A 15,122-nucleotide genomic window follows, 5' to 3' on the forward strand; every position below is an offset into this window, starting at 1 on the left:
CTTAAGTCTATTTGTGATTTTTCCTTTCTTTTCCTTTTGGTCTGTGTGACTGCATAAAAGAGATCACTTCAGGAAGAGAGGCCCAGTCAGTCCCATAGTGGACTTCAAAGTGTGCAGCTGATTCGGATGTGTAGTGTGAGTCCCACCAATAAAGTGGCTAGGCAGGAGTGTGCAGCTGGCCTTTCTGCAGCCACCATCAGTAACATTGCCAACATGGATGACATGGAACAAGCTAGTCTCCACCTTGTTCTCCTAGACCAGGGGTGGGGAACCTTTTTTCTGCCAAGGGCCATATGGATATTTATAACATCATTCACGGACCATTATCAACAGGGCTCCGCCGAGGAAGAATGATTCAGGCTGGCAAAATAAATGCAAATAATTGTTTTTTCTATTTGAAGTCTTGTGGGGAAAGCCTAATCTGGCACACACACACACCCTGCCCGCTGCCTTAGGCAAATGCACAGGTCCAGGGCTTTTTTGTAGAAAAAGCCCAGCAGGAACTCAGTAGCATATTAGACCACATCCCCTAATATTAGCATATTAGGCCACACCATCTGGGATAATCAAGTGCATACTGAACTGTGACAGTAACTTTTCCAGGCCCTGCAACAATTCTTGCCGGCCAACCAGGCCCCATGGAGGCTGCCACACAGTACATCTGGGCCCTGTGATCCCTGCCTGGTCCTGGGGAGGCTGCTGCACAGTGTGGCTGGGCCCCACGATACTCACTGGCCAGCCAGGCCCCAGGGAGGCTCCCACATGGCTTGGTTCGGCCCAGCAATCCCTGAGGGCCACACCCTCGAGAACCGTACACGGCCCTCGGGATGGAGGTTCCCTACCCTAGACTAAAGCCTGAGGAAGTTGGCAATATTATTTTCTTGCTCCTTACCCACTCCTTGCCCCTTCAAAACCTGGAATATATTTACATTCATATTTCTCTCTTACACGGAACTTTATCACTCTTGTTACAGTGCGATCCCAAATGAGTTATAAGCCTGTAAGCTTAGAAGAATGTAACTCTGCTTAGTGGGTTCACTGTATGTTTCACCCAACATAATTTAACATTTACTTAATATGCAATCACTTATCATTGTCTGGCAAATGCTTCTTGACGAACATCTCATTTAATTTCTTTCCTGTGTGGTTTCTGCAGGAATAAAGACCCACAAGAACATTTATGTCTTGGGACAGCTGCCACTTCCATAGATAGGTTTCCTGATCAATGCAGCACATCATAAGACATGCTACTCTCAAGTCATTAGCCCTGAGCCATTCGTGGGAAGGGCGGGATATAAATCCCAAATAAATAAATAAATAAATAAATAAATTATTAGTCCTTAGTAGACATTAGACATTAATTATGTGACATTGATTTCTGCTACAATTATGTATGAGAACTTGAGGCATATAATTGAAAACATTCACCAACACAGGCTGATTTTTGAAACAAGGCGCGCCAGATGATCAGGAATATAGCTTAGTAGCCCTCACTCAATAGCCCAGGCAAGCCTGATCTTGTCAGATTTCAGAAGCCAAGCAGGGGCCAGTTCTGGCAAGTACTTGGATGGGAGCAGCAGTCGGCAGGCAGAGGCAGGCTTATCAAGCCATTCTCTGTAAGACCTCCATGTCCTCGTAGGAGTCGCCAGAGGTTGCCATGACTCCCAGGCAAGGGGGGGGCATGCATGTGCACACACACACACAGAAATGCAAAATATACCAAATAAAGGGGGGATATAGCTCAGTAAATGGAAGAATAAATTAGTGGAATGAAAGGCCGCCTTCAGACTTCCTCACAAGTTGTTTTCAAGGCCTGCTGCTTTGGCAGCAGAAGCATCCTTAAAAGGGGAACTGATGGCAGAAAACTATAAAACTGGTTGAGAAAAGGGAAGGAGGACCTGACTTCTGTGCCTGGTAAAACTGAAAGGGCCTTGTGTCTATGTTTTATTTTCTCTTTTGTTTCAACAAACACCTTCTTCCTCAAAGGCAGAAAGAAAGAACTCAAAGAGCTACTTCAGAGTAGCCAAAGGATCCACCTTTTCCCCTTTGAATAGCATTCCCTTGGCCTGTTGGCACAATGCAGACTTCTCTTAACTCCTCTATGAAACAAGTTTCCAATTGGCATGGGGCAAATTCCTGTGCTAGAAACCCCAATTGTCATCCAACAGCACAGCTACTGAAGCACGCTTCATGCAGAATGCATGGGATGAGTGCCCAGGGCACACAAATCAGCAGTGATACACATGTTGGTTTCCCTCTTGATTATATTAATAACATGTGAAAGAGTGGCTAGGAATTACAGCAGATTCTGAAGGCTATGAACAAGGTTAGGATGTCATTTCAGCTTTTGGAAGGGGTTTGGGAACCAACCTGCCTTTGGGTTGCAACTGAAAAATCAGGTGCTCCTGAAGCTTGGAACGCAGAGGACAGTGCCGACAGGTACTAATTCAGCCATTTTTCATTTATATTCTGTTTCTTTCAATGTGTACATTCATTTTAAGTCCCGACTAGCTCAGAGGCAAAGCTTTAAATACCCACAAGCCAAAGTGAATATAAATGTTAGGAAGCCTGGCCCAGTCTAGCCGGAAAAATCTGTGAAATTAGCCAGGTGGATTGCAGAGTGTGGAAATCATGCCCTGAGAAACTGTTTGGCTTCCTAAAGATAGATGGGTCGAGTGATCATTCCTTCAAGTGGCGCTCTGAAGCAGGGACCCTTCTGCTCCTGACGCAGGGACAGCTCACCGAAGCAGGCACAGCTCAGCTCCTGGGACAAGGGAGAGCACCTGCTTTCAGGTATCGCCTGCACAGCCCAGCAGCTCAAGCTCCTTCTTATCAAACGCCTGGTATACAGCCCCGAAGTGCGCACTCCGTCATTCTCAAACGACCCCTTTCATTTGGTAAGTATGGGTGGACGGTTCTCTCAGGCTGAGCAGAAACATTTAGGTGAGTTAAAGTTTTTGATCTAAAAGTCTGGCAGATCCGTGACTTCTGGCCAACTTAAGACTCTGTTACAAGAGATCAGTAAGCAATGCCCCTGGTACCCAGAGGGAGGTTCTCTTAAACTTCGGGACTGGGAAAATATAGGGAAGACCTTTCACACAGAGCCCGAGCTTCTATTAAACTTCTGCAAGTCTGGCATAAATGCAGGCATGCAGTAGAGAAATTTATGCCCGTTTCTAACCCAAGCCAGCTCTCCAAAGATTGTCCCCTAAAGGGCACTGGTGTCCAACTTGTGCCCCCTGCCCCTCCTCTTCTTCCTCCTCCTTCTCCCCCTCCTCCACCAACAGATCCACCCATGGGCCCACTATCTAACGCCCCGGGACACATGGTCTGTGAAGCTCTGGAGAAGGAACTTGACCAGGCTAAATTGGAAAATGTCCCAGAATTGGCAGAAATGTTGTCTATTTGCCCTGTACATTTGACAGGGGAAGAGTTGCCTGACCTTTTATCAGTATGCCCAGTAACATATGCACAGAATGAGAATAGGCAGCAGATTGTTAACTCTGCTGTGTTGCCCCACTCTGTCTTGAGTGAAACTCAAAAGGCTATCAGAGATATGGGCATAGAGGGAACCAATGTGCAAAGTCTTTTAGAAGGAATCTCTAATGGATACACTGTGATTCCTCAAGATTGGAAAAATATATGGATGATGTTAACTCCTAAACAGTATGTGGTATGGGACAGTGAATATTGTAATTTGTCTGATGCTCGAGAAAAGTATTTCTTTCTCTGCTTTCTCCATCCCATCGCATAATCTTGTAAACCTTTATCATGTCACCCTGCAGTCAATGTTTCTCCAAGCCAAAGAGCCTCAAGTGTTTCAACCTTTCCTCATGGGGAATGTGCTCCCTAACAAACTTTGGCAAATGGATATTAACCATATAGTTTCCCTGAAACCCTGATACTGTGTCCATATTTGCATAGACATGTACTCTCAATATCCTTAGGCTACTGCTCATTGTGATGAAGCCACAAAACATTTCATGGCTCACCTTATTTCTGCCTTTGCGGTAGTGGGCTACTCCTCAAAGAGGGGAGTCTGCTACTCATGTCATTGCTCACTTAATTGCCGCCATCACTGTCCTGGGCAAACTTCAAAAAACTCAGGACAGACAATGGTCCTGCCTACTATTCTGCTGGTTTCCAAGAATTTTGTATCTAATGAGACCTCAGTCTCAGTCCTGGTATTCCTTATAATTCCACAGGTCAAGCTATTGTGGAACATGCTAATCAGACAGTGAAAACCACTCTTCAAAAACAATTAAAAGGAGTGAAAATGAAGGTTCCTACCCAAATGCAGGTTCAGGAACAATTTAATTTCTTTGGGCTTATTAACTTGGCATGGTTCAGCTCCCCTTACCTGGGGGTGCAGGCATGCTGCTGTGTTTTCTCTTGCAGATCTTTTGTGGGTTCTGTCACATTGTATTTGCCCGGCTAAAGACGGCATGGCATCAGGGTCTCTCAAATCTGATTCCCAATTTCAATCTCAGCCTCAAACGGCAGATTGTGCGACGCCACACACCCAGACAGCTCATGATATCACATGGGGAGATGTGAAGCCTCTAACTAATCAAGCTCCACAAACGCTGGAAGAGGCTGGGCAAGAGCCATCTCCAGAGCATTTGGTGGCTGCTGTTTTTGCAACTCACAATGAAATCCATGACTAGTCTCTATTGTTTGTATTTATGTATTTTGTCTCCTGTCAAGGCTATTAATTTTACATTTAACACAGTTTTTTATCTTCCCAATTTTTCATTCGTTTAAATCTGAAAATTCCTTTTGTTGTTGGTTCTGAATTTTTATTTTCTACAAGAACAGTGAGGTAGAAAATTCTACCTCACAAATTTTGGTTCCTACAAGACCTGTTTTCATTTGAAGTTACAGCATGTGTTATAAAAGAACATCTATACCCTTCCTTGGTTAAAACTACCCTCTCACTGTGCATCTTCTCTCTTAAGTCTTGAAAAACTAATACTAAGACCCAATTATTCTCAGTGTCATGTTTCTCATAGAAATACCTTTTCTAGATTTGTTGGTAATTCACTAGGCAGAATTCCTGAAAACTCTTAGTCTTCATTAGAAATCTGGACTTTACGAATGTTCTGCATTCCTCAAATGTATATCTTCATTTGCTCTCTTAATGTCATTTATAGTTATGTTCCACCTATGAACTGTACATATCAATCTTCCTATTTAGCTATTTGGTGAACTTCTTACCTGTGGAAAGAGGCATCTACATGCTTATCGATTTTATTTTATGCCTCTAGAGTATCTTGTTAGAGTTTTGACCTTTTCAGAGTGTTTTGTTTAGAAAATCCTTTCTATATTTCATGTTCTTACCATGGTAGGACTCCAGTTCTGCTTGATTTTGTGTTTCAATCCAGTCTACAGTCCTGGCCAGGCTTGCTACTGGATAACACATTTCCATTTGCTTGTTTTAAGTTTCAGCCTCTCCATTATTTCAACCTTCTTCATCAAGGTGCATGTTTTAGCACCCTGCTTTATGCATCAGTTTTGACTTATAACTTTGCACTGCCCCATACATCTCCTTGGCTATTCAAGCTCCTTACTAGATTTTCTCCTGTTTATATATTTATTGCATGCTTATTATAAATAGATTTAAGAACTGTTTTGTGTTTGTCAAGGTGTATTAACCAGAATTTTTGCATTTTGTTGTTAAAGTTTGTTGAAACCCACTCTCACACCTATGTGAGACCCACAGAGCAAATTTTGGATGAGCTGCCAGAGAAAAATGGTTTAAATTCTCTGATCCAGTTCCCTAATCATTTTGAGTCTGATCCCTCGTATACATGTATGTTAAAGCTGGCAGTGTTCTATTGAGGCCTCAGTTTTGTTTTGTTAGTTTTTGAAGTTTTTCTTATTTTTGACAATTTCATATGTGCCAAAGCTATAGCAAAAGTTTTTCTTCCCTTTTTATGACCATTTTCATAAACCAGAGGTAATTCCAACTTTGGTGATCTCTTTTTGGAGCTCCAATCTTGTGCACAATTTCCTGGGTTTTTAAAAAAAATTCATATCTGTTGCAACAAAGTAAAAAGCATCTCATGAATCTCTAGGTGCATGCTTTCTATATAGGTGTACACTAGCCTGAATCATGAGAAGTGATGCATAGGTTTATATTGTGGATTTGTATTCTGCATAATGTATGGTGTACAAAATTTGCCCTTTAACGATGGAAGGATAGAGACCTTGTCAAACTAAGACTCCATGTGAGGAGGAAGAAGTCGCCAGTCCAAAACAAGCGTGGTAATTTATCTAATGTGTGCAACCCTATCTCAGCAGGGTTGTGCTCAAGTTATGTCAATTTGTGGACAGCCAAGAAAAGCTTTAAAGGGGAAAAAGCACCTATTATTGTTGTTTTGTTTGTTTGTTTCTCCAAGTATGTTTTCCAGGCTCTTCCATATCTACCCAAAGGTCCTGAAATGTGCCTGGCCATGCCTCACTGATGTTGGAAGGAAGGCCTCCCCCAAAACCCCATCCAAACTGAGTTATGGAGAAAACTTATTTCCAGGGAAATTCCTCTGCCTAGCAAAAGGTTGGCTGACCCAGCTGATCATAATAGAAGCCCCACTGCCACTTACAAGTTGTGCTTCCAGGAAAAGGAATTCCTTTTGGCTGCAATAGAAACAGATTTCCCTGTGAAGATTGTCATGCATAGAGCATGCAAGCCCTTTAAAATGCAAACTCTCCATGAACTCAAGAAAGAAGACCTTTTGTTAGACTAAGGGAGGAGGGGAACAAAGAATTATTCAGGAAATGGTTTTTGTATTGTAATAATGTAGCCAGTATGGTCTGCCCATCTCTGGCGATGCTCTCACCTATGTTTGATGTGTCATCCTGATCACCCCTACCACAATAAGTTGCTTGCCATAAAGGCACATGAATTGATTCAGTCTATAGCATGTCACTTGCATACATCCCTTGCATATCCAATTAGGGCTAGTCCTTTAAAGAGTCTTGAGGTTACAAAACAAATCGTGTTATATCATAAATGCTTAGCTATGATCAGGCTGTAAAAACGCCTTACTATATTATCACCTATTATCTATGGATAAAGTAGTTGGGGTGAATACGAGTGTGTAGACAGCCTGAAAGAAAATAAAAAAGAGTGGCATGTGGGAATCATGCCCTGAGAAACTGTTTGGCTCCTGGGTCCCACAAAGGGACTGCCCTCTAGAGGTTTGCTATTCCTTGCAAACATATTTTGAGTTTTAGGTGTTCGAAAGATGTTTGTGGCCTGGGCCTCTACTGTCACAAGAATACCTAGAATAATGTGTAAACGGCTTTCTATAAGCTTCTACCTTAATGCTGTACAGCAATTTTTCTGAAACGATATGTGTGTGTTAGATTATTATTTATGGGCCAATTCCACACTAGACCTTTAATCCTGGTTCAGCCCTGTTCCCAAACTGGTTTTCTACAATAGTTGGTTTCTATGATTCCATGATTCAAGTGTAGAATGTCAGTTTGGGAACAGGGCTGAACCAGGATCAAAGGTCTAGTGCAGAACTGGCCCAACTTTAACATTAAAGGCATTCTCCAAGCTGGCCAAAGGGGCAGTGGGGGCTTTGAGAGCCACACAATATGTGTGAAAGAGCCACACGTGCCTCCTGAGCCGCAGTTTGGCCACCCCAGGCTAAGCTCAATCCCAGGGAAGGCAGCAGCCCTTTAAAAGGCTGAGACCAGAGGCTGAATATGATAGTACGTTGTTGTGATGGGCACAAGCCTGCAAAGAGGTGAGAGGGAATTCCCCTCGCAAGTATCACAGGCCTGCATGTGACTTTCCTCAGCACAGCTGAATGGCCACAGTTTTCCCTAGCCCAGCCAGAGAAACAAGAGGGGGGAGAAAAGAGATAGGAATGATGGAAGAGAAAATGAGAGAAAGAACGAAACATTAAGTAAGAGGAGAGACTGAGAGAAGGGGCAGTGAGAGAGTGTCAGGAACAAGTCCCTGACAATGCTTCTTTGACTAATGTTTGTATTGCTGATGTTATTGCTCTGGAATTATTATCCTTGCTTATTAATAAGTTCATAGTAAATGTAGCATGTTCTGGATTTCAAATAATACTAACCTCATTGTGTAAACTTGCTTTCAGTGTTTAACAATCACTAGGTTTCTTTTTGAATATTTGGTATCTTGTGTGCTGTGGGATGCTCCAGGCTTGCAAGTGGAAAGAGACCCCGAGGAGACAGTTCTGATCTGGTCTCCCTGGGCAACACTGAGAGGCACCAATTGAAGAGAGGACCTGACCTTGACTACTAAGGCCTGAGAAAGAACTGCACATTATTTCGAAAGACTTGGAGGATGTGGGAAAGTGAGTAGCAGTTTCCCCCCTCCTCTATAATAGTTGATAACTTTCGATTGTGCTCCAGTCTGGCAAGATCTAGACTAGTGATCATTTGCCATGTAATGTTTAAGTATCATCATTAAAGCTTCTTTTGATCCTACTCAAGAAGACCCATGACTGCACCTAGGCAAACCCTTACAGAGAGGGAACTAAGCAAAGGTAGAGAAATGGGATGGATGATGCCACAAGTTTCTTACAGGTCTCCACTTGTAAAAGAACAGTCTTAATTAAAAGTACGCTACTCTTCCTCTAAAAAGGACAGACTCACCCTGTGTTATCAAAGATTTCAGGTTTTCACAGCTGGTAACATCATTAGGGTTTGTAGAATCTTTCGGGCTCAAGTGCCGTGTTCTACTGGAGAAAGTTTTTCTTCCAGAACGAAACGTCTGGAAGAAAAACTTTCTCCAGTAGAACACAGCACTTGAGCCCGAAAGATTCTACAAACCCTAATCACCCTGTGTTGGTCAGAAAGTAAAGGAAAAGGCCATTGATGTGTTTGACATATACAGGGCGCCACCAAGCGGCCACTATGATCTGAACGCAGAAACCATAATAAGACAGAGGAGAAAGGGATTGACTTCACAGATCAAAAACTAACCTGTTTGTTCTGAAAAAAGTGTACAAATTTATTAACATTCTGGAACAAGCATTTGAAGTGAAAGCCAAATGTCAGCACATAACACACACACACACACAAATGCCTCAAATGAAGGCACTCCAACTATATATGGCAGATTTTGGCACCATGGAATAGCAATCCTGCCACCACCAGCTTTTAACCAAGAGCTGTGATTTTCTCAGTTAACATTCAGGAGGAAAGCAAAACATGCTCTCGTACAAGCAACTTCCTCCATGCTCACCTCCGCCTTCACACAGCAATTCTGAAACACTCTAAGCCTGCTGGGCAATTGATTTTTAGGCTAGTGGCCATCCACTTTTTTTCCTGCTTTCCTTTTCAGCCTATTTCAATAGATTATGTCAGAGCAGCTGAACTGCGCCCTTACAGTAGAGAAACAATAACTCCAGTTGAAGGAGGGATCTCCACTTTAGTGGGGCAGTATCTAACCATTAACATTTTAAAAAGAAAAATCAGATTACATATCTTTCCGTTTTTTGTCTCCAAAACTGGGCTTCTGACAACCTAGCCTGGCCACATCAGCAGGAGTTTCAAGGCAAATTTATTTTAATTAAATGAAAATCCTGGAAGTACAGACGTTTATAAAAAAATCTTGATCATCTTCTGCTTATTCATTCACTATATTCCATTCACATTGCTGGCTCATCCTAAATAGCTGGTAGCAAAACTATAAAAAGTTAATGGTCTTTACACCTCCCTCTCATCCTTTGAGTAATGTTCATAATAGTAAGTTAAACGCTCAAGTGCCTCTGGGCATCAAATCCAGTCAGAAATTAACACCAGCAATCTGTGGACATTAGTCCTCATGAATAAGTAAACTGACCCCTTGAAATCCAACAGGCTATTCCACAGCCTCACTTCCTTCTTTCCTCTGCGCCCCCCCCCACCCCCGAATATGGTGCTCAGTCTTTTTAACTTATTATCATAGATCTTCTTTTGGTTTGCTCGCCCGGTTGCTGTCTTTCAGGGATCCAGATTTCTTCTCTGTATCTTTTTTCTTTTTGGATTTTTCAGGTTTGGTCTTATTTTTCTGTTTTTCATTTTCCGGGGCTCCTTTGCCAGGATATACCTGACCCTCCAGAGTTACATCTGCACACCTCTCTTGATTGATCAGGAAGTCTTTGATCTCCCATGCGTAACTTCCATCACGCAGCATAAAGATGGCACGGTTTGAACCAACAATAAACCTAGGTTTTAAAAGTCTTTCAATTAGTGCCAGGTTTTTAAAGCACTAACTCCTTACATGACATGCAGTGCAGAGCCAAAAATAGGATTGATAGGCCAAAGTATAAGTGCTATACCTGCATTTTAAAGGCAGTTGGTATCTGTCTCAGAACTCAGTGATGCATGAAGTACAATTTCTGCAGTATGAGCTTTATTACCCACTGTAATTTACTACCTGGTAAAAATGCAGTCTCTTCTTAAAATGAACAGATAAATCAGAAGACACAGAAACTGCCCCTTCCCCAGACTGCAATGGTAATAAAACCTTGTGCCTTACCAACCCTCCTTTGATGGAAGCAGAATTGTTTTAGGACTTTGTCATACCCCAGAGCAACCTGGGTGCAGTGGGGGGGCCTCAGGAATGCCTCTGGAGAAGGTCATTTCAGAGAGAAAAAGGCAATACTGTACTCCAAAAGGGCATAAAGGGCCAAAGACTGCCAAGTATTAGCCTCCTCAGGGATAAAGGCATACTTAAGTGCAGACCGAGAGTGCCAGGAACTGGGCAGGCCTGGAGGCGATGGGATAAAAGGTCAGAGCAACAAGAAGAGAGGGAAGAGAGATAGCTGGTGAGACCTGGGAAGTCAGAAGGGCGCAGAGTGGTGACATTCCTGACCACAAGGGAAGCAAGTTATTACTTTACTGGGGCCTACCAACTTCAGAAAAGACCTAATCCTGCAGAAAGGGTGCAGCAGTTAAAGGTGGCAAGTAAGTAATCTTGGGCAAGAGCCCAATCCTGACAGCAGGAACAGAGATGTGATAGAGATGGGTGGAGACACCAGGCTGTAATTGGGCATTTAAAACCTGGAACTCCATTATTGTGGACAAACTGCACAATAAGCCACGACAGTAGCTCTGTAGAGAAAGCTGGAAAATGAGAAAGAATGACTGTCTTTGAGACATGAAAAATGGCTGCCACGTGGGCAGGAAAATTAGAATCTTCCCACCCATCCACCAGCCATTCAAGCTTCAGTGTGATGTTTCACAAAGCTTTGGAGCAAAACAGGTTGGAGAATGATTGGAGAAAAGATGGAGAACCCCAGGAGGGCACCACAAGACTGAAACCCAGTTCCCAACAGCACTGAACCTGGCGCAGATAACCAGTGCAGATACGGTCACAGCTAATCTGGAACTCTTCCAGTTAAAGGCAGAAATTTTTATTCCTATTTTTTAATGAAATGAAAATTTCAATCTACAACTCCAGACAAAATCACTTACCTTTGTACATCGTAGTTGGCATTGAAAAGGCTGCCCTGCCACAAATTAGTGATCTGCTCTGTTTCTTTCTCAGTGGGATCTCCTGACACAGTGACAAACATCATCAGAGTCTTTCCTTTCTTGGTCATCTTCAAGACACTCTCAGGCTTGCTGGGATCAATCTTTGAGAAATCTATGGGTGCAGAGGGACGCTTGTGCTCGGGAAGATCACCTTCTTCAATATCGTCATCTTTCTGTTTTAAAAACAAACACAAAATCTCTAACGTCTGTCACCAACTAGAAGCAAATTCCTGAGACTTCCTGCAAGAGTGCCAAGTTACAATAAAGATAAAAAGATGCATAACCAGTTTTTTTGCCACATTATTTTACCTCTTTAACACTTTTCCACCAACTATTCTTCCTGGCTAGAACAAATGCTTTACCATTCACAGAACTGTTGGGTCACTGGGAAGGAAGGTATTAGCTGCCCTCATCGTGGTGTCATAACTGAAATTTTATTCCATTACCTATTTAGCTGTCACCTATTTTTCTTCTATAAAAGCCAATTTCATACTGCCTTTATTGAACAGGTTTCCATTTGCCATATCCTTTGGTTGGCAATGACAGGAGGGTGACTTTGGCTACAGCAAAGTCAATACATCCTTAGACTTAGGCAGGCACCCATTAGAAATAATAACTCTAGTACTAGTGTGAATATAGATTTGTTTCACCAAGATGCCTTGGGGCACACAGGCGTTCTGATTTTGGCAGAGAAACAGGAACCATTGTTATACATTTTCTATTCTGCACCAACTGCAGACTGCATGAATTAAAGATCCACAACACTCTTCTATATTGGAAAATTTATTCCCACTCTAAATTGAATTTTTAAAGCCTTTCAAAAGGAGTTATGTATATTAATAATGGCTATTTTATACCTATTTTTATTCCAGCAATGGGGGCTGGAATCAAGCCCATACATGACCCCCAGTCCCTCTCTTAGGAAAATATGCCTTTTTATAGGCTTTCATGGAAAGTTTAAACGATAGATCCAGGTGGGCAGCTGTGTTGATCTGAAGCAACAGAACAAAGTTGAGAGTCCAGTAGCACCTTTAACACCATCCAAGTTTTGTTTAGTATGAAAGCTTTCGTGTGCATGCCATTTCATTGTCTGATGAAGTGTGCATGAACATAAAAGCTTCCATTCTGAATAAAACTGTGTTGGTCTTGAAGGTGCTACTGGACTCCCAACTTTGTTCTGTTGCTTCAGACCAACACGGCTGCCCACCTGGATCTATCGTTTAAACTTTCCATGAAAGCCTATAAAAAGGCATATTTTCCTAAGAGAGGTGCTGGGGGTCATGTACGGGCTTGATTCCAGCCCCCATTGCTGGAATAAAATAGGTATAAAATAGTCACTATTAATATACATAACTCCTTTTAAAACGCTTTAAAAATTCAGGGTGGGAATAAATTTTCTTATATAGCAGAGTGTTGTGGATCTTTAATTCATGCAGCCAGCAGTTGGTGTAGAATAGAAAATGTATAACAATGGTTCCTGTTCCTCTGCCAAAATCAGAACGCCTGTGTGCCCCAAGGCGTCACGCCTTATTAATAACTATAAAAAGGAACAAGGTTCCTTCCAATTGCTATGAGAATCTGGGAATTGAAGATTAAAGGCTTGCTGAGATTACTGATTTCTTATTGTACTTTGTATCTATAAATACTAGTCTGGTTTTAAATTATGCCAACAATGGTACTGACTGAATGACAATGAATTACGGCGACCATCATCAGTAGCCGAGGGCGAGGCCTCGAAGCAACGCGCGGCTGAGCCCCGGCACCTCTCCCCCCACCCACCCCGTACCTCCCACTGCTCCAGCAGCCGCGCCATGTCGGCGTCGTTGTAATCCCGAATGTCTTTTTTCTTCCGGGCCTTGGGGGCGGCGCTGTCCTGCTCCTCGGCCTCGAGGGCGACCGCCAGGCCGCACAGCAGCGCCAGCCACAGCCACCGCCGCCCGGCCTCCGCCGCCATCTTAGTCCCGGCGTGAGGAGGAGCAGCAGGAGGACGCCTGGCTGACGAAGGCGCTTCATTGCCCCCCCCACCCGCTCTACGCATGCCCGCTTAGAGGCAGCCAGGTGGAGAGGAAGAAGCGGTCGGTTGGCGCGCTCCTGTGTCTCTGTATCTCTTGCTCTCTTTCTGTTCAGAATAAAACTGTTGGTCATAAAGGTGCAATTGACTCCTATTTTGTTCTACTACTTCAGACCAACACGGCTGTCTAATTGGATCTCTTTTTCTGTGTTCTTCCTCCTCAGGGGTGGCAAACGATAGCGCTCCAGAAGTTTTTTTGCCTACAACTCCCATCAGCCCCAGCCATTGGCCATGCTGGCTGGGGCTGATGGGAGTTGTAGGCAAAAACATCTGGAGAGCTACCGTTGGCCACCCCTGCACTGACTAATATAGCAAGGAGAAAAAGATGCCCCATAGCAAATCCCAACAACAAAAAACTCTGCCATCCCCTTAAGCACAGCAGGGCTTTGCTTTTATTTTTATTTATTTACTTTGGATTTATATGTCGCCCACTCTGCAAGCGGACTCTGCGCGGCTAAAAGTCATAATAAAACAATTTAAATCACAGTTGTAAAAGGATAAAAGACATATATAAACAATTTAAAACCAAACATTTGGTGCCATGAAAAAGATTTTTGTAACACAGGCGGTTTATATTAGGCGATCTCAGTTCTTCTGTTAATCTGTTAGCGGTCTTGCAGATAGTATTGCTCAGCAGCAAAATGGAACCCTTCACTCGGCTGGAGGATGCTGACAGAGGCCTGGAGAGGCTGGCCTGAAAGACCCTCCTCCACACACCCACCCCCTTGCTGCTCTAGCTCCAAATACAGCTTCTGTCTTGGAGCCACAAACCCAGATGACCTGGAGACAACCCATGGTAGAATTGATAAAGGAAAGGAAAGGTACCCTGTGCAAGCACCAGTCATTTTTGACTCTGGGGTGACGCTTTCACAACGTTTTCATGGCAGACCTTTTTACAGGGCGGTTTGCCGTTGCCTTCCCCGGTCATTACACTTTCCCCCCAGCAAGCTGGGTACTCATTTTACCAACCTCGGAAGGATGGAAGGCTGAGTCAACCTCGAGCCGGCTACCTGAACCAGCTTCTGCTGGAATTGAACTCAGGTTGTGAGCAGCGAGTTCCGACTGCAATACTGCAGCTTTACCACTCCGCGCCACAGGGCTCTTGATAAAAACTGCTGCCTATTTTGTTCTTGGTGGATATGGATCACTGTACCACTCCCTCTGGGGAAGCATACATGCAGTATGTCTTAGTAGTAGTATGTGCGAAAAGGATCTAGGGGTCTAAGTGGATAATACGCTGAACATGAGTCAACAGTGTGATGCGGTGGCTAAAAAAGGCAAATGCAATTTTGGGCTGTATCAACAGAAGTATAGTGTCCAGATTATGTGATGTGATGGTATAGCTTTACTCTGCTCTGGTAAGACCTCACCAGGAGTATTGTGTTCAGTTTTGGGCACCACATCTTAAGGATATAGACAAGCTGGAACGGGTCCAGAGGAAAGCAACGAAGATGGTGAGGGGTCTGGAGACCAAGTCCTATGAGGAACGGTTGAAAGAGCTGGGGATGTTTAGCCTGGAGAGGCAGCGGCCGAAAGGTGATATGAA

At 43.4% G+C, this 15,122-nt stretch overlaps 1 protein-coding gene across 1 annotated transcript; it reads right to left on the reverse strand.

Annotated features, from left to right (window-relative positions):
* Positions 1-8,970: 8,970 nt before the first annotated feature.
* Positions 8,971-13,653, reverse strand: MESD (mesoderm development LRP chaperone). The gene is made up of 3 exons (XM_060260321.1): positions 13,292-13,653; positions 11,446-11,678; positions 8,971-10,193 (listed from the first exon to the last, which is right to left on the reverse strand). The coding sequence occupies exons 1-3, from the start codon at positions 13,541-13,543 to the stop codon at positions 9,929-9,931; spliced, it is 750 nt and encodes a 249-aa protein (XP_060116304.1). The 5' UTR covers positions 13,544-13,653; the 3' UTR covers positions 8,971-9,928.
* Between the last annotated feature and the right edge of the window lie 1,469 nt (positions 13,654-15,122).

This window comes from Heteronotia binoei, chromosome 19, assembly GCF_032191835.1.
Source record: "Heteronotia binoei isolate CCM8104 ecotype False Entrance Well chromosome 19, APGP_CSIRO_Hbin_v1, whole genome shotgun sequence".
In the NCBI taxonomy this organism is placed as follows: Eukaryota; Metazoa; Chordata; class Lepidosauria; order Squamata; family Gekkonidae; genus Heteronotia; species Heteronotia binoei.

What these genes read in the sequence shown, in the direction of transcription:
- MESD (XM_060260321.1), bottom strand. Translation starts at nt 13,543, where the DNA reads ATGCGTAGAGCGGGTGGGGGGGGCAATGAAGCGCCTTCGTCAGCCAGG. An exon ending in GGCTGCTGGAGCAGTGGGAG is followed by an intron (nt 11,679 to 13,291) that starts GTACGGGGTGGG and finishes TTTTTAAAACAG; the next exon opens with AAAGATGACGATATTGAAGA. An exon ending in GCCAACTACGATGTACAAAG is followed by an intron (nt 10,194 to 11,445) that starts GTAAGTGATTTT and finishes TTTAAAACCTAG; the next exon opens with GTTTATTGTTGGTTCAAACC.